The sequence below is a fragment of the Saccostrea echinata genome, unplaced genomic scaffold (assembly GCF_033153115.1).
Source record: "Saccostrea echinata isolate AGI-Se365-2 ecotype Australia unplaced genomic scaffold, CSIRO_AGI_Sech_v1 ptg000006l, whole genome shotgun sequence".
Classification (NCBI taxonomy): domain Eukaryota; kingdom Metazoa; phylum Mollusca; class Bivalvia; order Ostreida; family Ostreidae; genus Saccostrea; species Saccostrea echinata.
In genome coordinates, this window is record NW_026889755.1 from 5,116,440 (window position 1) to 5,140,683 (window position 24,244).

General features: G+C 34.1%; 1 protein-coding gene across 1 annotated transcript in view; it reads right to left on the minus strand.

Moving 5' to 3' along the window:
• The window catches only part of LOC133180195 (receptor-type tyrosine-protein phosphatase epsilon-like), a 31,731-nt gene extending 18,307 nt beyond the window's left edge, over positions 1-13,424 (minus strand). Inside the window, exons 1-4 of the mRNA XM_061314760.1 lie at positions 13,410-13,424; positions 11,586-11,650; positions 2,338-2,594; positions 1-252 (exon numbers count right to left, since the gene is read on the minus strand). Coding sequence (XP_061170744.1) covers positions 1-252; positions 2,338-2,594; positions 11,586-11,650; positions 13,410-13,424 — 589 coding nt within the window. The remainder of the gene's footprint in view (positions 253-2,337; positions 2,595-11,585; positions 11,651-13,409) is intronic.
• Positions 13,425-24,244: the final 10,820 nt, after the last annotated feature.

Here is a 24,244-nt window from a genome sequence, read left to right on the forward strand (position 1 = left end):
CATAGACCTCCAATTCACATAATTCATTATATGCATAATTAGAGTAGTAATTAGGATACGTCACACCAGCTTTCCTTTCGTTGTAGTATATAACATATTGTCCATAAACAGAGCAGTTTATCCTCTGATCTTCTATAGGTGTACCACTGATATTCTGTATCTCATGGAAGCATAGATGACCGTCTTCTTTTGCGGTCGTGTTGGAAACATATAGGAAAAACCCTGCAAATCGACTAACGTATACGCTAGGACCTACAATGATATAAAAATAAGATACATTAAACATAGGCCATTGTATCCATGTGAGTCATATTTGTTTTTTCTTGCAATGAATATGATGAATGAATCCTCGTACCATAGCCTTCAACTATTACATGTATCTATAGAATTCATTATTTTAATACAAATAAGGGATTGGAGTTAAACGTTTTAGTGTACACACACAATAAAATGATAGTTTTTTGTAGTTTTTGGGAAGTTTGTCGATTACTGTGTTGTCCTCTCGCTTTTATGGATGAGCATAAACAAGAAAGTGAGCAAAACAAACGCAGCTATGTTAAGGCTTCCCGAAGCTTTAAAATGTGCTCAAAACATAGTATGTCATTGCGAGGTCGGTTTTGGTTTTAATTTATAAGTATTGAACTTTAGTACTTCCAATTTATATAGAGGGTTTCCTCAGCTATATATTAACATATTTGTAATGATATCACAAGACTTTGTTGATCACGTGACGGTCATTTATAATTTTTGGAAGTGTTTCATATAAATCGCTTCGGCGCAACTGATTAACTCAATAATTATTAACATTTTGTTATATAAATAAACTCATCGTATCCTTTCGTATCCGAAATGTGCTTGGGAAAAGTTATAGTATTACTTGGGTACAAAATATTTCGTGAGAAATTCAGCTTACCTACAAATTTGAGGGTATTTTCCACACAATATCGTAATCTGTATTTAAACAAAGCCAACACACATTTTTCCCAAGCAAGATTCAGTTAGAGAACAACATCTTCTTACAGATTTCCACAAATATTCTCAAATTAATCCTCATTAATCACCTGCGCCAGACTCTTTTATACACACAAAATAAATTCTACCTCCAACAACGGATATAAAACAGAGTACATTTCAAAAGTATATTTTTCATAAGCATTTTGAACATGCGGAATTTCAATCAAGGGTAGGTAAGCAGTGTATTTTAAAAATAATCGGACATATAAGACTTAGAGAACCTTTAACGACCCGTGAATTTTGCAATAGCTAGCGAGCATTTTACATGTAGTTTGAAATAAAGTGTAAAGTTCATGACACTCTCCCCGTCATAACACCTCAAGTTTGCAGTGACTTGACGTCATTTTCCATTATGACGTCATATTCTGGTAGTTCAGAGATGTGAAGGCACAGGGTGCACTGTGATATTTCTTCGGGAAGCCTTAACCTACCTGCGAAGTTTTTGGAGATAAGTATGAAAAGTTGGGGCTGCACATTTCCTAAGTAGATATATGTTTTATTTTCGCCCTCATCGCAGTTTGAGGGAATTTACAACGGGGAGAATTCAAAGAACAAGGGAGTTATATGTCTAACATATTTTGTCGTTTAGAGGTACGATAGGGTGAAAATAACACTAGGCGAAAATTCAAACTGGAACCCCAGAGGATATATGACTTCAACAAAATAGAAACATTACACGCATGGGAATGTCAACATGCATACTTATGAAACAACTGTGCCATATTGTCATGGTGCCAGTCAATACAAATTTTATAGACTTGATGAACAGAAATTCCTCATTATAATCTTGCAAACAGTTTAGTTGCTGACCTTAAAAATTGGAATCCTTGAAAGACGGAGAAAAAAGACAGACAGTGAAAGTGATAGAGATTAGCTAACTGTCCACCCTCGTGATAAATTAATTCTTTCTCTGACCTGATATAATTCGTAGCACATAAGTGACTTTACTGTAATCTTTTGGACCTTGAAAAGTATTTACATAATTACGAAATTCTGCACAACCACGGTTATCTTTAGTTGGACTTGTACATATATATAGAGCTGCAAGATCATATATGACTTCCTATCTTACCTAATAAAAGATTGAGTTTTGAATTTGTTTTAATTCTCTCAGCTTCATTACAACTTTCGTGTCATAAAACGCCTACCATATTCAAAAATCTGGAAAAACCAGAATGGATATATTTCCCAACTTTTGATGAGACAGAACAAAACGATTATCTGAGGTATTCATTTCAAAGAAACATTTATAGATGTCTTCTTGGACATCCATCTGATATCCATGAACACAAATTATATATTCAAATAATTTAATATACATACTTTGAAGATTATCAGTTCTGTAGTAGATCTTGACATAACTAATGCTGACAACACTCTGTAGATTCACCCACCATGTCGCCGTACGTTGTTCGTTTCCCGAGATCGTGCATTTGTTTCCATTAGCTCCACGCTTGGCATAAAACCCATCCACCGCTTTTGAGGCACCCCATTCTATAGATTTACCGGTAAAATTGTACGCCTGCCAAGCAGGTCTCTCTAATGCTAAATTTCCTATAAAATAAATAATACGCGCATTACTGATACAAACATTGCAAAAAGACACTTATTGATAAAGATTCAGTGTTATGTGATGTTAAACGAACCTGTTTTAGGAGACAAGAGCTGAATTTTATTAAGTGGTACATTTACATATAATGAATTTTAAAGCCATATTTGACTTTAAAAGATTTATTATCGAAATTGGACGTATTTCATGAAAGGTGTTGAGGATTAAACAAAAACAAAAATGAATACATGTACCTTCAATACATGTATAACATTTCAGATTCCTGGCTATTGTGTCGTCCGAGAAAAGTTTGAAAAAGTTGGAATCCCCTTTTCAATACAACTAGACCGTTCACGATAGCTAAGTCGGTCTACCGTAATGAAATTTTGATTTATTATTGTGAATACAACCGTGGAATTATTTTTGAATTCCCATTCTTGACATTGTATGAAATTTCATGATCAGTATTCATAAAAGCTTCAGAGAACTTTTTATAAACCGTACCTCTTCCCTAATAAAAATGTAAAAGAAATTAAATTTAATGCGAGGTTGCCTCTCGCGCCTATAGACTGATACATAAACAAGATATATTCAAACGTATTTAAATTTCATGCTTGTGTAGTGTTAGTTTTTTTTTATGGAGAAAGTTAATACTTGTAAACTATTAAATGAAATTTTGCTCATTTAGAACCCAAATACCTGCTCCATCAGCTTCAGTAAACGTGTATTTTCTTAATTTATAAATTAAGATGTTGCATTTGAATAAAATAATAAGATATACAACAATCCACCCCCCACCCCAAAGAAAAACGAGCAAAATGAGCAACAAACTGTAATGAAATATTTGATAACCAATAGTGAAACGTTTAAACTTTGATTTACTACAGTGAAAACGTTTCAACGCGTTGATTTACTATAGTAAAATCTTTGAAAATTTAACTATAGTGAAAACTTTGATACTTTGATTTACTATAGTAAAAAACTGAATCTTTGATGTACTATAATAGTAATAACTGAAACTTTGATTAACTATAGTAAAAATTTTGAAACTTTCCTTATCTATTGTTATCTATAGTAAACTTTAGTTAACTATAGTTTACCATAGTAATTTTTTGTTAGGGTATTAGTGGAGTAAAAGTGACCAAGGAAATTATGTGTAAAAACATATGTGTTAATCCGGGACAAATCGTAGACAATGATCAAAATGCCTCCGGCCAGTTTGAACTTACGGGTGTCATAGGACTTCAGAATTAAACACCCGAGTAAACATTTATCTCCTGGACAATACAAATATTTGATTAAATAATTGATAAATAGTTTCTTGTAAATATGTAAATTGTACGTAAATTGTATGTTAATTGCTGTTTTGTACATATTAGACAGTTATCGACTGGCCTTCGCTAAGACAGCCACACTGGACAGCACGCTGGACAGCGCTCTTGTCCGCTATATGGCAGAGCCTGTCCACATTGTTAATAAATTGTTATTGCCGTATATTTGGAGTTCCGTCCTTTATATTTATCTGCAAGATTGAATGCACAATTTAGACGGTTATATAAATATGAATTTCTAGTGCAGGCGTTTCGGAGTTTATTTACAAATTTCATTAATTCATAAGTTAAAGCTGACATGAACTCTTAAAAATGTGATATTTTCATCCTTGCACGACTTATTTCATTCCCGTACTCCTTTTTCCGCCATATTTCTTCCGGATTCGCTCACTTATTTTACCGGCTATATAAACCCGAATGCCTTTTTTACACTTGAGTGATTTTCTAGCCTGACTGTCGGAATGTACACATCTCCGATAGCAAAGTTTTGGAACACGTCATGAACTGACCGAAAACATGTAGGCCTGTACACATCTCCGATAAAGCAGTTTTGGAACATGCAATAAATCTAACAATCCTACCAAAAACTAGGAATTTTACTGAAAACTGGAAATGAGTATATAAATTTTGAATAATTTTGATGCAATGCATAAAAATCAAAACGGCAAATGCATGTTTGATATACATGATAACATATATATTTGAACAATAAAGAAGCTACCACATGCATTTTTTTCCACAAAAAAATCCACTGTACTGTTGAGCTTTATGCATGCTACACGGTATAAGCACATACTATGCAACTTACGCATTGAAGTAATACATGCATGCATGCATGCCGAGAAAACGCGTCGAACGCTTTTTACTCATCTGCCTGAAATACAGCTATCGCTACAGGGATGTGCACATGTCGAAAGAATTACTTCCTATTTTCCTTTTATTGAAATATGCATCACAGAAGTAATAACTCCATTTGTAACTCAATGGTAAACAAATTGTCACTAGCACTTGAACACACGTGGTCCCTGCCAATCAGCATTTTTGGTCAGGGAAAATATCGAAGGTGGAAAAGACACTGGTATTTTCCTGATTAGACAATATAGTCACGCAAATAAAACGTTTCAGAAATCAAACTAACTGTTGTCGGTACATGTAGTAAATATGTTCGTGAATGTGGCTTCATTACAACAAATTTATTACATAAACATACATTCTTGTTACGGATCTTACATCTTTTAAAGAAAATGAAAAGGGGGGGGGGGTAAGTAGAATACATTTTTCAATATATTTTAAACAAACGTCGGGAAAAGGTCGGATTTTCCTTAATCAAATATATTTAAATACTTGCAATTAACTGGCCTCAACTATATTAGATATAAAACTGATATATCTTAAATTAACACATACTCAACAATTTGTTTCTGTAGACATTTTCAAATCAGGACAATTTTAGGCGTCACAAATTACAAGCACGATTGATACAATGGTGTGCTCCCATTTCGCCTTAACTGTGAAATATAGGAATTAAAAATGTGAAAAAGTTCTGAGGCGAAGTGGGAATTTGATTATTTCTTTGTAATAACAATAACTGTAAATTAATTAGATGTTTGTTTTACCGATAAGTTAATTACACAGTTAAAAAAGAAATATTTTCGATGTAAAATGGAAAAAATAGTAATGTGTAAATATTGTACAATTACCTACAAGCACAAACATAATTATGTGTATATAAATAATCTACAGTATATGTTTTTGTATATATTGAAGTTGAGTAAGTATTACACTATTAGAATATGTGAAAGTAATATTGATAATTGAAATAGTTCTACCGTGTATCCAAATGTGAAGTGGTGTGATTCAACAATCTTCGCGCGCATTGCCAAAGATATCACGAGGCGATGCAAAAGCAATTATTATTACATTACATAAGTTTTTTTTAACAACTACACATATTTACACGTTTTAGATATTTAAAGAAATTTTGTGATGTGACTGAATGATTAAAATATGGTTGCGTGCATGTGTATTATTTCTTCAAATATTATATAATAGTCAAAGTTTATAGGAAAGGAAAACAATGTGCCCCTGACAGTGTCCACCCCCCCCCCCCCCACACACACACACACACAAAACATTTTGATATTGGTTATTTTTTTCCTTGTTTAAAAAAATTTCTGGTAGGAACCCTCTGTGCTCTTCGAAGGTGTAAAGAAACAAAAATACTGAGTTTGTTTCTTCTGGAAAGTACATGAGAAGAGTCCACATGTTTCCATTCCCGTGATATATAGTTTTCACAATTGTTTTTGTTCCCTTTTCGTTTGGGTGTGTAGTTTTTTTCCTTTTCTTTTCCTTTTCTATTTGGCTTGTCAAAAAAGGAGACAATTTTTTCAGCAGGTTTGATCCACCCTGCCCCAGAAAAATTCCTCAATCTGCCCTTATAAAGACTATATCATTTCCCATGATTTTTACTACATCGGATTTTATATGCATTATTACTCTTACATGTATGAATACTTACACATAAGAGAAAGAGAGAGAGTATACTTGTATTGAAAATGCATAAAATATTTATAATCTTGCGGTTTAGGTTTTCAGTGATCCTTATACTATTTTTTAAGATTTTCTCAAAATACAAGAAATTGAATAGGTACCAAATTTTAGACTACCTGCAGAAACTCTCCAAACTGGAAAGACTTTCTATACATGCATATAAAACAGGCACGTAGCACCGTTTCTCAAAGTGTGTGTATGCGAGGGGGAGCGGGGGCAGTAAAATGATTGACAAGCAAAAGAAAAACTTTATGCACTTAAAAATTGGGGGAAGTGACGGAGAAAAACAGGCATTTAAAAAATCCGTAGTCAAGGGATTCCATTCATCATTTTTGGCAGAAAAATATTTGAGTACAATGTACAATAATGTTGGATAAGAGTTGGGGGGGGGGGGGGGCAGCCAGTCTTAAAATAAAAAAATCCCTGTCGAACGCGTGGGTGGGGGATGCCCCCTTTTTCCGAGCATAATGTTTTACTGTTTAGTATGAAATACACACTCAAATGCTGAACTCCTTCACTTTTTGTTGCACTATAGTCAAATCCTCAAAAAAGTTGCCCTCCCCCCCCCATAAAATGGGATTTTGGAGATTTTTTTTATATTTTATTTTTTTTTAATTTATTTTTTTATTATTATAACTTTTATTATTAATTTTTTTTTTTTTTTTTTTTTTTTTTTTTTTTTTTTTTTTTTGCTTGCCAAAGATTTTTCAGGTAAAATGACCATTATTTCTTAGATGCTACGTGCCTGAAATCAGCAATCAGACATTTTTTTTAAGTGATGTCTTATTTTTTACCCAGTCGCGCAAATACTAATTCCCTTTTTTACTTTTGATATTTTCCCTGACCAAAATCTGATCAGCACGGACTAAGCGTATTCGAGTGCTAGGTTGTACGATGAAGTGACAACGTGTTTACTGTTGAGCATTTATGGAGTTTATTACTTTTTGTGATGCATATTTCAATAAATGGAATACAAGGTGTAAATTATTCGGCATGTGCACATCTTCGAACGGGTACAGTGGTCTATTTCCAGGTATGAATAAGTTTACAGTGTTCGACGTGTTCTCTCGATATGCATCAATTGTATTTGAATGCATATGGACATGCATAGGAAATACGCTGGTGGAGTGGTGGTTTGTTCCATTCTTACGATAGAGTATTGGAAATTGTTTGTACGAGTTTTACTGTGTATTATTTCAAGTTTATTATGCATATATTGGTATGCTTTTAAAAAACAACGCGCAACTATGTTTTTTCTTCCAAACTTGCATTTATGTTATTCAAAACGATAATTATTCATAATTATCGTTATGACTGTTTTTATCTGTTCTGGTTTTAAAATTTTTTTATCAATTCATGTGTTCCCAAATACTTTACTATCGGAGATGTGCACGCGTCGATAGCCGAACCAAAAATTCACTCAAGTGTAACGAGGGCATTGTGGTATATATCGTTACAACAAGACAAGGTATCTGAAAGAAATATGGCGGAATAGTTGGTATGAAACAAGTCGTACATTGATGCAAATGTTGCGTTTTTAAGAATTCATGTCAGCTTTAACATGTTTTTTTTTTATTCAACTGTAACGCAAATTGTTTTTTTTTTTCAGAGAATGCAGAAAACATTTCTGTTTTTGTATCTTGTATCTTTCCACTACTTCTGTTATTAAAAGATTTCTTTGTATCTCAGTACCAATTGCAACGTTGAAATATTTGCTACTATTATGACCAACAAATAAGGTGTACGGACAACTGATTCCTGGTCTTGCAGATTTTTGTGTTTTAGTTGTATTGATTGATAGCTTTACGTCCCACTTGAGAATTTTTCAAGCATAAAGGCGTCACCATATACCGGTGAAGGGCTTCAAATTTAGACCTTTACTCGGCACTCAGGGCCATTGACCAGTAAGGGTTCTTTATCGTGCCAACGCCTGCCATGACACGGGCCTCGGTTTTAAGGTCACATCCGAAAGACCCGCAACTTTCACTCAAAAGTGCCGAGCGCTTGGCGAAGGAACAGTTGCTACCTATTTTTTTTATCGACTTAGATCAGTTGCGGCCGAGATGCGAGCTGGCGACCTCCGGATCATGGAGCGAGCGCTCTACCGACTGAGCTACCGTGACGGTCTCGCCTATTCGAAGTAGACTTTATAATAATATGCAATCGATGCATGAACTTATTACTAATATTAATGTTTACACAGTTTGTGCCCTGTTCACACGGATAGTTTAATTCGAATTAAACGCAAGTTACTGCGATTTAAATTTGAACCGTGTTCACAAGGAGAATTTTATGCGAATTGGTTTAATTCGAATTAATTTACTGCGCATCAAAATACTTCGCATTAAATCCATGTGAATGCTAAGCGAAGCTAATTCGAATTAAATTTTGACGCAAGCGTAATAGCAAAATTAAGCCACATGCCATGTGTCGGTGGTAAGATTTAAGTACTATATTTGAGTTAAAAAAAAAACGAAGGAAAATCAAGTTTATCACTAAAATGTGTACAGAACTATGACATCATGTCAGATGTACATCTGCTGCAGAGATGACGTGATTTACAAATGACGTTTTATTTCCTTTACTGTTGAAACAAATTTCTAATGCGCATTAGTTTACTTCGCATTAGCTGTAGTGTAAAGGCAATTTAATTGGCATTACTGTACTTCGAATAAATTTACTGCGAGTTAAATATTTAACGAGCATCTGTGTGAACAGGGCATAAGATTATTTACGAAAGGCATCGAATCCGTCATTTATCTATTATAAAATACAGGTAGATATAAAGGGCAGAAAACTTAAAAGTTACAGCTTTTTACATGCGCAATCCAGACCTATGCAAGAGTCGCGAAATATTTTAGCGCATTTTACGTCATTTGAACTGTGACAGTATTGTGCTCAATTCTGAAGGCAATCAAGGGTTCTGTGCACGTCACATGTCTTAAGGGGAAAAAGAACCTAGAGCTGAAAAAATTCTTATTCAATTTTTTTTCCATATTTTGTATATTTCTAATTAAGTATGTCCCACATATCTTAAAGCAGTTATATCATTAGGTTTCTTACCCTATTTTAGAGATATTGATTGACAAATACTACGCCCTACAGTATCTTAGTGGAGTTTTAGTTGTCCATGTTTCAGGGCCCATTACTCTGTCCATAATGGGATTTTTTAAGCATAGATAAACAAGATGTGTTTATGAAACACTGATGCCCCCGTATGGCAGCTTATGGCAAATGTTAAAGTTTCTCAAATGCAAGTCAAAATCCAGGCCAAAAGATAAAAAATGTTAAATTTGAAAGCCCTAGCATCAACCATTCAAAAGTTATGGCCAAGGTTAAAGTTTTACAAAAGTAGGTCAAACTCCTAGGTCAAGGTCAAAAGGTCAAAGTGGTGGGTATCCAAAGGAAGGTCTTGTCACAAGGATTACATATGTGAAGTATGAAAGCCCTAGCTCTAACCGTTCAAAAGTTATGGCCAAGGTTAAAGTTTTACAAAAGTAGGTCAAACTCCTAGGTCAAGGTCAAAAGGTCAAAGTGGTGGGTATCCAAAGGAAGGTCTTGTCACAAGGATTACATATGTGAAGAATGAAAACCCTAGCTCTAACCGTTCAAAAGTTATGGCGAAGGTTAAAGTTTTTAAAAAGTAGGTCAAACTCCTAGGTCAAGGTCAAAGTGGTTGGTATCCAAAGGAAGGTCTTGTCACAAGGATTACATATGTGAAGTATGAAAGCCCTAGTTCTAACCGTTCAAAAGTTATGGCCAAGGTTAAAGTTTTTCAAAAGTAGGTCAAACTCCAAGGTCAGAAGGTCAAAGTTGTTGGTATCCAAAGGAAGGCCTTGTCACAAAGAATACACGTGTGAAGTTTGAAACCTTAAGCACCAACTGTTCAGAAGTTATGGCCAAGGTTAAAGTCTCATAAAATTTTGCAAAAGTGGGTCAAACTCCAAGGTGAAGGTCAAAAGGTCAAATATGATGGTACCCAAAGAAAGGTTTTGTCACAGGGAATACACATGTGAAATATGAAAGTCATAGCTTCAGCCAATCAAAAGTTATGGGCAAGGTTAAAGTTGACAAAAGACAGACAGACAAACAGATAAACAGACAGGACAAAACAATATATCCCCGGGATATTTCGATCCCGGGGCATAAAAATATGTAAGCGGACATGTATCTTTTAAAATATTTCAGAGTATGAATAGTGTTTATAATTCGAAAAAGCAAGTTTCTTCTATCACACTGCATCTGGATGGGGAAAATTACGTACTTTTTCAGACAACTCAAACAACAAAAAACTTAATTTGCCAAAATTTATATCAGTCAATATTTTAAAATTTACGTTGAAATGCAAGTCCTTCATATTTTTGATTAACTGTAAAAAAAAATTGAATGGTGAAGCTGACCTCAATATTGCACAGGACATCGTTAAAGAAGCCATAAGCATGACAAAAATGTGTCATGTTTACATTTCTCGAGTATGGAAAAAAAACAACTATGACGTCACGCGTAAGCTAAATAAGCGAAATAAGATATACCTACATAAGATTTCCGTCATCAGCCATGCAAAAATAATTTTTGTGTTCCCCGGTTCTCAAAATATTTCATCATATACTGATTATGACCTATTTTTACATAATAATACCACCCCTGTATTCACCGAGTATGATCTTGCTGTACTAACAGATCGTCACCAACTAGTTGGACGTGCAATTTAAGATAACAGAGGTGTAGAACAATCTATTTCATAATTTGTTAACATTTACAAGAATGTTTAAACTTTTTATTTTTTTTTTAAATAAGATGTAAATAAAAGTAAAACAAATTGTCAAAAATGTATACAGAACTGATGGTTTACACGTTTTGCACTATATAGACGTAGACTATGTCGTAGTTAAACAGTCATGTGACCATGTGTCCTTCTTCCCCTTAGGCAACGCTTCTTGAAAATGTCAATGAAAAATATTCGAAAATTTATTATACCAAAGTCTGTATGTAATTATGTATGTACATGTGCTACACTGACATTATATCATGCTAAAGATATTGACTAAAGCGCGGCTTATAATACATTATCTGTACAAAATATAAAATAAGAAACATGCAATGTATTCCAGGCTTTTTTTCCTAAACGTTTTTTAACTTACCAACGCCACAAGCAGATGTCACACACAAGAGAAACTGGACAAGGCTTAGAATCAACATCTCCACCCTGAAAAAATAACAAATACCTTAATATGACATAAATGAATCCTCAATTCAGATAAACCGTCACGGATGCTCAGTCGGTCTAGCGCTCACTCCGTGATCGGAAGGTCGTATGTCCGAATCACGGCCGCGACTGACCTAAGTAGATAACTATGGGTACATGTAGCAACTGTTCCTTCACCAAGCGCTCGGCACTTTGAAGTGGAAGTTGGGGGGTCTTTCGGATGAGACCTTAAGAACCGAGTCCCCGTGTCACGGTAGGCGTTGGCACGAAAAAGAACCTGAGTGCCGAGTAAAGGTCTAGATTTGAAGCCCTTCACCGGTATATGGTAATGTCTCTTTATGCGTGAAAAATTCTCGAATGGGACGTAAAAGAACAATCAATCAATCAATCAATTCAGATAAACGATACGTTGGACGTTTGTAGTTTAAAATCAAGGACTTTCATGCTTCGAGTATATTCAATGGAATCTTAGGATATCATCGCATATAATTTATTGAAAAAAATGAGATTTTTTTTTTCTTTACAAAAGATTCAGGATTAATGCATGTCCATTTCGATTGTATTCAGTACACTGACTTTTACAATTCGATAGAGATTCTAAGAATAAAAAAATTCTGTTTTAACATTGTATATATCAATTTTTGGACAAAAATTGGTTAAATTTCTACATTTGAATTTCGAAGCATTTTAATACAAAATATTTATTTCATATAAGTATTGCTTTATTAAAAGATTAATCTTATTCAGTTGCGTATCTTCATCAAAAAACAAATAACAGGCAAAATAATACAGGTTACTTTCAATTCAAGGAACCTAAAAAATTCATGAGATAGAGGAGTTTTCAAGATCAAAAGAGGAATGGAATTCAGAATTTTCAGGTCTGACCATAATGTTTCTGTTTTTACGTTTACCGGAAGTGTCTGTTGAAAACACTCTTGGACGTTTTCAATAGTAGTTTACTGTCAGTTGATTTCAACAACAAATGTTACATCTTAAATGGATACGAAAAATCGTTCCGCTTCATTTTTTGTATTTGTTCTCACTTCATAACTTCGCTTAGTTGGTAATGGTGCCAAATTAAATTCTGAAAAGCACACCAGATGCCCCACAAGTTCACAAGGTTCTCCGCCGGAGTGGTCGATATCGCTTTTCAGTTCTTGAAATAGGAATTTTGCGCAATAGTTGCTGTACGTGTACATGTACTTGTATTGCAGAGAAATCGAATGAAGAATTGTAATTATTGACATCCCTCACTATCTATCGAATTAATTGAAATGGAGATAACCAACAGTATTCAAGCTCATAGTCCATATAAACAATACAAATCGGGAGCAGAGCAAACACGGACCTCCATAAACATCAGAAGTACATGTAGGATCAGGTGCAATGGAGGAGTAAACATCCCGTCGACAGGTCACACCTACCGTGTGCTCCGTGTCATGATTTGATAAACGGATAATTCGTAGAAATTTCAGTGTTTAAATAATTGCCTAACAATTTGAATGAAAAAGGTCAGTCAGCATTTGACTTAATGATAGATTGTATTTGCTGATAAGGTCATTGTATCGACCATATAACTTGCAAAAGGATGACTTCAAAAAAGACTTTTGATATCCTTGTTAAAAACTGATCCTACGTAGAGTATGCTCTTGCGCATCGAATCAAATCACCCATATTTAGCTTTCTCTTGTGTAATTGACCAATCAACCAATTATTTAATTATTAACCCTCGGACACACACTAATGTTGTGTCACCTACGCTAGCCCCAGGCATTCGTTCTCCAGGTCCCGGGTTTTTGAGCAGATTCTGTTGTGGACCTCTATTTCTAAATTCGGCTTGTAATTAATTTGGATTCTACAATGTTGATTGAACTATATTCAATTAAATGTGCACGATCAAATTCCGTACGAAAGGCAGTAAGTGAGAAACAATATTTTGAGGCGAAGGGATTTTTTTTTTTAAGGAAATGTTCAGTTTTATATTTTCGATGTATATATGCGCATGTAGTGCATCAAAATTGGTACCGTATAAAACTTACATTTTGACCCCTGGGTCGAGGCCTCTGCTGATGGACTGTTAGTCCCCGAGAGTCTCTACAGCCCAGAAGCTAAGTACTTCTATACTAGCTAGAAAATACGGATATATATTTAATTGCTGTGGAAAAATTTAGAAATTCATTTCAAAATTTAGGATTATCTCCCTCATGCATAGCTCTGATCCTTCATTGTATTTGGCTGCGGTCTTTGGCACCCACTTTTTTCAGCTCTTCCATTTTTTTTTGTCCCAAGCTTTCACGGAAAGTGGGGGATATTAATTTAGGTCTGTCTATCCGTCCATTCGTCCGTCCGTCTGTATTTCTGTCTGTAACACTTTCGTTTCCGCGCGATAGCTCGAGAACCCTTTGAGCTTTCGCAATGATATTTTCCATAGCAACTCCCTATGGCCTAAAGAACCCTATTTATTTTGAGGTGAAAAGGTCAAGGTCATAAATTCTGTCCGTTTTAACACTTTCGTTTCCGCGCGATATCTCGCGAATCCTTTGAGCTTTTGCAATGAAATTTTACGTAACTCTTTGAGGCCTAAAGAAGACTCCTATTGATTTTGTGGTCAAAAGGTCAAAGTTCAAGGTCGTAAATTCATACATTCTGTCTGTGTGTAACACTTTCGTTTCCGGGCGATATCTCAAGAAGCTTATGAGCTTTTGCAATGAATCTTTATACCATAACTCCCTATGGCCTTTCTCGCCCCTCTCATTGTGTCCCGTCCCGTTTTGTTTTTTATTTATTGTATTAAACGTCGCTTGGCACTATTTCTAGCACAGGGACATGTGGAGAGTTATTCGTATATTACAGGTTGTCGGTATACATGATAATTCTAATTGCATCTATTAGAACTGTTCAGTAATAGCTAAATTAGACACCATGTATTGTGTACAAATTTTGACAATATCGAACGTGAATATAAACATTATATGTGATCTAATGTTTGCATTTAATTTGTATATTCAAGTGCCTTCGTGGTATAGGGGTATGATTCTCGCTTAGCAAGTGAGAAGTCCCCGGGTCAAATCCCAGACGATTTTTTTTAAAAATGTTTTTTGTTTGTTTTTTGTTTTTTTTGTTGTTTTTTTTTGGGGGGGGGGTTTACTCAATTATAGTATTCAACATATGAAATGAAGTTATGACGTCTGGCGTGTACAAACTTCTCATAAAATCAATATTACAGTGTGCTAATACTTTATATAAAAAGAATCCTCTATACAAACATTAAAGAATAAGCAATCAGATCTATATTCATGTGTATTTCCTGTGACAAGACCTTCCTCTGGATACCAACAACCTTGACCTTGGAGTTTGAATATTTTTGGGAAAACTTTAACCTTGGCCATAACTTATGAACGGTTGGTGCTTGGGCTTTCATACTTCATATATGTAATCCTTCTGATAAAGCCTTCCTTTGGATACTAACAATTTTGACTCTCTGACCTTGACCTTGGAGTTTGACCAAATTTTGGAAAACTATAACCTTGGACATAAGTTTTGAACAGTCAGTGCTAGGGCTTTCCTATTTAATATGTCTTTTCCTTGTAACAAGTCCCTTCCTTTGGATACCAGCAACAATAGTCCATTGACTTTGACCTTGGAGTTTAACGCACTTTTGAAAAACTTTTAACCTTGGTCATAACTTTTGAACAGTAGATGCTAAAAATTTCCTATTTAATATGTCTATTCCTTGTGACAAGACTTTTCTTTTGATACCAACAATTTTGACCTTGGAGTTTGATTTATGCTTAAAAATTTTTAACCTTGGTCATAACTTTTAAACAGTAGGTGCTAGGACTTTCCTATTTAATATGTCTATTCCTTGTGACAAGACTTTTCTTCTGATACCAACAATTTTGACCCTTTGACCTTGGAGTTTGACCTATTTTTGAAAATTTTTAACTTTGAACATAACTTTTGAACAGGAGGTGCTAGGGTTTTCCTATTTAACATGTGTATTCCTTGTGGCAAGACCTTCCTTTGGACACCAACAATTGTAATCCATTGACCTTTGAGTTTGATCTACTTTTAAAAAAAACTTTAACGTTGGCCTATTAACGTTTGACCTACCTTTGGAAAACTATTGGTGCTACGGCTTTCATATTTCACATGTGTATTTCTTGTGAGAAGGCCTTTCCTTTGGCATCATTAATTTTGACCTTGATATTTGACTTTTGAAACACTTTAACCTTTTTTTATACATATCCAATGGTTGCTGTTAGGGCTTTCTTGTTTCTCAGGTTATTTTCCTCGAGACAAGACCTTACTTTGGGTACCTACATTTTTGATTTCCATTTGAGAAAGTTAAGTTCCATAAGGGGCATCAGTGTTTCACAAACACATCTTGTTTTATACTTACATATCACAGAAGAAAATTATTTTCTATTTTCATGCTCAAAGTGCTAAATAAACCTAGACTTCTAGTTTTGTCCCTACTCCATTATATCTACATTTATTTGCTGTACCATCGGTAAATACAAACGTCAGGTTGATTTCCTTGCTCGATAAGAAAAACATAGGTGTTCACGCGTCTTGAAATGTTAAAAAAAATCCCTTTGTTGGTCATTTAAAGTTAGAAATGTATAAGAGATTGTGTGATGCAAAGTTCTACTCATTCTTCTTATCTTTAAAGCGCTTATGTTCTTTTGCAGAACATGAATGTGGCATAGATAATATTTTATTATGTACTTTAAATCATTTAACATTAAATTTTAAGTCAACAAAGTAACTTACAGCAACTTAGAACAATAGCATTACAAACACTCCAATATCAAGAAGGTTTTGAGAAATGTTTTGTGATGGGTATTTCAATACACAATTTTAGACGGAAAAAAAAACACAGTGTGAGAATATGACTCGTTTATTAGTTCCTTATTTTTTATTCTATTTTGTTTTTTTTTAAAACAGCGAAATTTTTTTCAATTGTTTTCCTCTAAATCTGCTAAATATTCCATTATGGGTTGACTTTAACCATGTGTTTTAAGTAAAAATGAAAAGTAACAGTAAACAGCATACAATGCTATTCATTCAACGGACTGGACGATTTGCTCCTCGTAAAAGAAAAACACTGTAGGTTATAACAACAATGACCACATGTGAAAAAAAAAAAGGTTTGCAATTGTGGTACACAACACATTTTGTCAATCTTAGAGGCAGCTTTGGTGAAAAAGTCGTTATTGAGCTCCAATCTTTGCCATTAATTATCACAGAGTCGAAGTTAATGTCGGATTTCAATGTTCACCCATCCCGTCTTTATTAAAACCATGAACGTCTATCAAAAAGACATGCAAGCACGTTTTTCAAGGTATTTAAAAGAAACAGACTAAAGCAATTCTCTGTAGTGAAGGAAGTAAAAGATTTAAGACAGTCTTACTGAACTGAAATTTCAAGGGACGTGCATTTCAGTAAGACGAAAAGGGCAATTCATGTTTATAATATGTAGCTAGAATTTGTACCGATATTAAGTTTGACATAGTGTTGGTTATTTCTTAGAATTAGTGCACTGTACATAAAATTAATGCATATCAAGAAACATAAAAGTAATAAGCTCAAAACATTGTAAACAGTAAAAATACGGTCAAAAAATTATTATCATACATGTAATTATTTTTCGATTCCATAAGTATGCAAAATACACACCAAGGCAAATTTATTCATCTTCTATCTTTACTTACCATATAATGCAGATATCTTGTTGATATAGGGCACACAAGAATTGGTAACATTTACTTTTTGTTTTATGCAGGGCCGAGAACCAGGAAGTTTATTAAAGGCGAGTTCAGTTAAATGTTCTAAAGTCATTGAATAATGAGCAGTCTATATAAAAGCTTCTTGAGGGCTACGCACTTGTATTCTTTTCAACGGATCCGGTTTCGATAATTTGAGTAAGGTAAAAAAAGTGAAATGGAAAACGTAACACAAATACCTGTACAGGTAAATATGACGTGCCTCGAGTAATACATGACCCCTATGATCCTGAAGTCATTGGTATTAAGTATAGGAGGCAAAAAATTATTCAAACTCGCAATAATTAAAGTCCAGAAGTAACAATTAAGAACAGATTTTTTGCGGAGTTTAAAGCCCATGCACTTCGAAAAAACCCTACCGTTCTAAATTGTAAAAGTACGTGGAAAGTAAAATTCAGTTGAGGAAGTTAAAATGTTATAGGAAAAAAACTTGTTAACATTTAATATAATAAAGATACATGTTAAACATATGTACTATCAACATTATCTACCTCGAAGGAAATATATATGCAGGGCGTCTATTTTTGTATTAAAGTTTAAAACTTAGGTTAAATATAAGTGCCTAAGAAATTATATAACTTTTTTTAAGGATATCATGTGACAAATTATATACCTTGTATAATTGCAAATACATTTTACGCTTGATATTCTGTAGATCTAAACTGTACAGTCCATGACAGATTATACTTTCTCCGGCAATTAATTAAAATTTATTGCAAAATTTCCATGCATGACCAGTTTAATTAAAAATAGTAAACTTTTTAAAAAGCCTGATGTAGAGTTGCAAGATGGAAAATCCAGTGACACTCGAGGAGGTTTCCCCTCATCTTAAAATAAGTTTATTTCTGTCGAGCTCCGGAAACAGATGGATAACGCTGTGACTGGTACACTGTACGGACCACTGTTTATGTCTTAAAAGCCAGATAAGATATAAAGAAGGAAGTATTTTTAAAGTCAAAATCTTATGCAGGTGCATAGAGGAATTTCCTATTTAAATTTCGGGGAACCGACTATACTTAAGGAAGAGATTGCAAGGGTACCTGTAAAAACCACTCAATGAATTTTTCTCATTTTTACATATAATTTGCCTTATATTAATGGTATCATAATATGAAAATCTCAACTATGGTCATCAGGGTTATAAAGAAGATATGGTTGCCATGGTTACCACAGTTTTTAAATATTTGGATATATATACTGTGAAATTTTAAATATACCACACAGATATAAAAATTGAAATAAATAATTTCCACCAGATATTAAACAATATGCTACATATTTATTAAAAATAAAATTTGTATTGGAAACTCTCGATAGATGTTGTAATGCCATAGTTGTTTTGGGGAGTATTCATTGTAAAGAACTAAGTACGTTACGTATTATTCGAAGGCCCACAATTTTTCGTATTTTGATATACACGTTTGCAAAAATATAAGTACTATGTACATGTAGAAGAAGATTGGTAGTTTTGATATATGTATGACAAAATTTCGCAAGTACGTTGATTAGAGGTATTCACAGGATTGGAAAGTCCATTCTTTCCGGAAATTGCTAATTTTTCTATTATTTTTACAACAAATTCCCAAAATTGAAGTAGTGAACACCCCTCGAGCAAAATAAAACATATATATTTGAAAATAATTTGATGAAAGACAAGCAAAAATAACAGTAATAATTTGCTCGAGCAATGTGCAGTATGTGAATTTTGACATTTCATGACTATTTCCGGTGACGGATACCGAGTTAGTCGAGAGGCGAATTCTTATCTAGGAGTAATAATAATGGTGTATTTCGTGTGATAATGTTAAAAAATAAATTTTTCATTTATTGACCATATTTATATTGCTTATACAAATATATTTGTCATGAAAATAGCGTATAAACTAAAAAAATGTTTAAAAGAAATGACAAATTGCGACATTATTTCATACAGATGAGCCTTACACTTGATAAATGTTCCCAGCAAGAAGGGAAGAGATCAATTTAATATACTAAATTTAAAGCAATAAAATAACAAGAGGCCCAAGGGCCTTAACGGTCGCCTGAGTATGAAACAATAATTGAAAGGATGCATAGAGTATAATATGAACTGAAAGGTAAAGCTTTGTTGCCCAAAAGAAAAAAAAATAGGGTGATCATGATCAACAAAATAATTGGTCTTAATATTCATTAACAGTTCATGAATTAGGTTCTAATCTGTTCCCCATTTATCACTATCACCATACAGTATATTTACAAATTATCAATGCTTCTGTACTATTTTAATCCCTTGTTGAATTCTCTTACATTGGCCTCTCTTGGTCTTTGATGAACATTTAATAAGACAAGTTATTTTTGTCTCATTTTTATTTATTTACTACTTACAAGTCTATCTGATCATTAAAACAATGAAAGTACTTTTTGTATTATACAATAAAAGTTTTTGCATAATTCTCTTATTCTATTTACCTTTCAAGTACATTATTTACAGTGATAAATTATCAAAAGTAAATGACAAAGGGGAATAATTCCTCTCAGTAGAATACAAACTAATAGAGCCCTGGCCAGGACCAGAACACTTGACAAAATGGTCCAGATGTTCAAAAATCTGGTAAAAATTCCCTTCCTTATAAAATTTTCTACTCTATTTACCTCAGATATGCCCAGGTGCGGAGAAGATTTTTAAAGAAATAATGCATTTTTACTACAGATTCACTATATTATCAATAGAGCCCCCCCCCCCCCCCCCCAACACCAGAGCTTCTGACCCTGGGACCATAAGTTTGCTCATCATAACTAATCACTTTGTTTATCTGCTTAACACTAAGGAGCAAACAGGATTATTTAATAGAATTAATGCATTTTCACTATATTATCAAGAGCCCCACCCTCACACCAGCATATCTGACCCAGGGGTCATAAAATTCACTACTCTGAAAGAAGCACTCTTGCTCATCATAACAATACACTTAGCTTCTTTGCTTTTTTAACCAGAAGCAGAAAATAATATTTTCAAAGAAATTTTGCTTTTTCACTTTATAATCAATAGAAGTCCCCCCCCCCCCTTTACCAGAACCCTTAAACCTGGGGTCATAAAATTCACAATTTTGGGAGAGGCATCCTTGCGTATCATAACAATGTACTTAGTCTGTTTAAACAATACCCAGGGGCAGAGAAGAAGATTTTCAAAGAAATAATTCACCTTGACTATAGGATCTATATAGCCCCGCCTTAGCACCAGAACTCCTGTCCCCGGGGCCATGAATTTCACAATTTTGGAAGAGACATCCTTGCTTATCATAACAATGTACTTAGTTTGTTTAAATAATACCCAGGTGCAGAGAAAAAGAATTAAAACATTTTCACTTTATAATCAATAGAGCCCCGCCCTAACATCAGAACCCCTGATCCAGGGGCCACGAATTTCACAATTTTTGAAGAGACATCCTTGATTATCATTACTATGTATTTAATGTGTTTCAATCATACCCAGAAGTAGAGAAGAAGATTTTCAAAGATATAATGCATTTTCACTATATAATCAATAGAGCCCCACCCTTACACCAGAACCCCTGACCCAGGGGCCATGAAATTCACAATTTTCGAAGAGGCACTCTTGCTCATCATAACTATGTACTTACTTAGTTTATCTAATACCCAGGAGCAGAGGAGAAGATTTTCAATGAATTAATGCATTTTCACTATATAATCAATAGAGCCCATCCTAACACCAGAACCCCTGCCCCTGGGGCCATGAAATTCACAATTTTGAAAGAGGCACTCTTGCTCATCATAACTATGTACTTAGTTACTGAATTTAACACCCAGGAGCAAAGGAGAAGATTTTCAATGAATTAATGCATTTTCACTATATAATCAATAGAGCCCCACCCTTACACCAGAACCCCTGCCCCTGGGGCCATGAAATTCACAATTTTAAAAGAGGCACTCTTACTCATCATAACTATGTACTTAGTTACTGAATTTAATACCAAGGAGCAGAGAAGAAGATTTTCAATGAATTAATGCATTTTCACTATATAACCAATAGAGCCCCACCCTTACACCAGAACTCCTTCCCCCGGGTTCCATGAATTTCATATAATTTTGGAAGAGGCACTCTTACTCATCATAACTATATACTTAGTTTATTTAATACCCAGGAGCAGAGAAGATTTTCAAAGAATTAATGCATTTTCACTATATAATCAATAGAGCTGACCCTGGGGCCATGAATTTCACAATTTTGATAGAGGACTCAATGCTCATTACAATGATGGCAACAGTTTGACTGCTTGATGTCCAGGAGTAAAGAAGAAGATTTTTAAAATTGCATTATTTTTGGGCCCCTTCCCACTTTTTTTCCAAACTTTGAAAATGTTCATTGAAAGGCTGCCCCCCTCCCCCTCTATCTGCTGTAGCATAGGTTATGTTTAGGAATTCAGTATATTTGGGGTGGGGGGGGATCGGTTGTGAAAAAAAAACGCGTGAAAAATTTTGAACCTACCGTGACAAGGGACCTCGGTTTTTAAGGTCTAACCGAAAGACCCGCAACTTTCACTTCAAGGTACCGAGCGCTTGACGAAGGAACAGTTGCTACCTTTTTTTTTCGACTTAGGTCGTTCGCGGCCGTGATTCGAACACACGACCTTCCGATCACGGAGTGAGCGCTCTACATGAAATGGATTGAAAAGCAGGCATAAAGGCTTATGATCTTTCTCTCCATAGGTTTGGTATCGAAGGCTTACAATACTTACTTAAAGATAGGCTCTCATATTGAGCGAAACTTCAAGCAACAAAGTTGGACGTTCAAGCTACTGTATTTATCTATAATTATAAGTACGTATTTTAAAAAAGATCGTAAATGCTTATACATGTTTATTTTTATTTTATTTATTTATTTATTTTATTTATTTATCATTATTTTTTTTTTTGAAAAGTTATACTTAGTTGGTGAAAAGAGCCCCAATTGGTTGAAGAAAATGCGATTGGCCTATGCCAACCATCCAAGAGAAGTGCTGCATCTCTACCAGCTTGTAAAGGGGAGGGGGGGGGGGTACTTGATCCGTGCATTTGAGAAGGGCCATCCAGTGACATATAGAATTATTAATCGAATGACAGTACTATTTCAGTTTTTTTTTTTTGGGGGGGGGGGGACTTTTTCAGATGACAGGACAGAAACGTTTTAAACACTTTTTTTTGTAGATGAATTCATGAATGACGCTGCGACTCGTTAGAAAGGATGGGCTGGGGAATTTGCCCTTTCAATGTTATCTATTAATTAAAATCTCAAATACTTTTCGAAAATATCTTATCTTTAATACTTTCTCATACAATTTTATAGGGAATCTGACATTCTATAAAATAGTGTTAAAAGTTTTAATGCAATCTTAAAAAAAACCCAAGTAATTCGCGTAAGAAATATTGTCTAGCTTTTAAAAATAAAAATCTTGCTTGAATTAGAATAATCTCTCTCTTTCTCTCTCTTGTTTTAAAATCATATTAATCTCTCATTTGTACGTTTATTGTCAGACCCAAAAACCAAACTGTTCGTCTGCGGCCATTATTTAACCGATCGATGGGTCGACAAAACGTATTTTGCCCGAGAACATTGGCATAGTCAATAAATGTTTTGTTATACCTTTGTATCTTGTGCTGGCTTCCCTTATGTAAATTTACTTATATCACACTGCGGTTAAACTTGGTCAATTTCGTCAATGTCGAACACCAACGAATGCAAATGAGATTTAGCTGATCCAGCCCACAATTTTGACGTAAGCGGTCCAATTTCTCATCGACAGGTCAAATATCTTACTTGCAGCCAAACATAGATTTTTTAATGACCGCTCAGTACAACATTGGAAATGTGTATACATTTATATAGAAACCAATTTTTTAAAGGTATAACAAAATTTTATGTTGTACTCTGGAAATTTTCAGAATTAGCTCTGAAAAAATTGTAGGGAGCAAATGTCAAAAGCGATTTGTGCATATGTGTATAAATGATAGAGGCCGTGTTCGAATGATTAAACTCTGTATCAGACAAGGGCGGTCTGTGAGAAAATGGATTATCAGTAGAAATCTTAACAGAAACTTTTGAGTTGGTAAAGTCATGGAAAGTGAAAGGCGCTTCACAGTTGCTGATCTTATAAATGCACAGTTACGAGGTAAAAAAAAAATAAACATGGACAAACAAAATTATGCTACTGGTACGATTGTTAGCAAATTAAATTAAAATTGATAGAGAAAGGTTTTTAGTAAGTGGCTATTGGATCAAACTGTGTGAAATATAAAGGGGGATTTTTTTTTTCTTCAAAACCATGACGCAATGTTTTTGACGTAATAATGTAGCTCCGAGGTTACCAAACATGTTGATTTTGAAATTAAGTAAATTGATTTCTGTTAAGTCGAATGGAATGAAACTTCACACATCAACAAAATAAATATTTTTATATAAGAAAATGTGTTTTTTTCTAATATTTCTTGAAATATAACGAACTTTCCAACAACTCTCGTATTTGCGTAGCGTCGTTAGGTTGACGTCATAGTGTTATTTTACAAAAGAAACTATCTATATTCAGATAGCTTTGTAGGAAAATTGATTTGTGATAATTAAAAAAATTAAGCTAAATTAAAAAGATGACATCTTAGACATGTTTCAAAAAAATCATCATCAGATTTTGGGACAGGGCGGATTTGGTACATAACGTACCTTCTTCTTTGCAATAATTTTCTCACCCCAAGAGCAGATTTTACCCTCTTGAAAAAAAACTGCCCAATGAATTTTTCTAAAAATTAATATATGTTGTACTTATTAATATAAGTG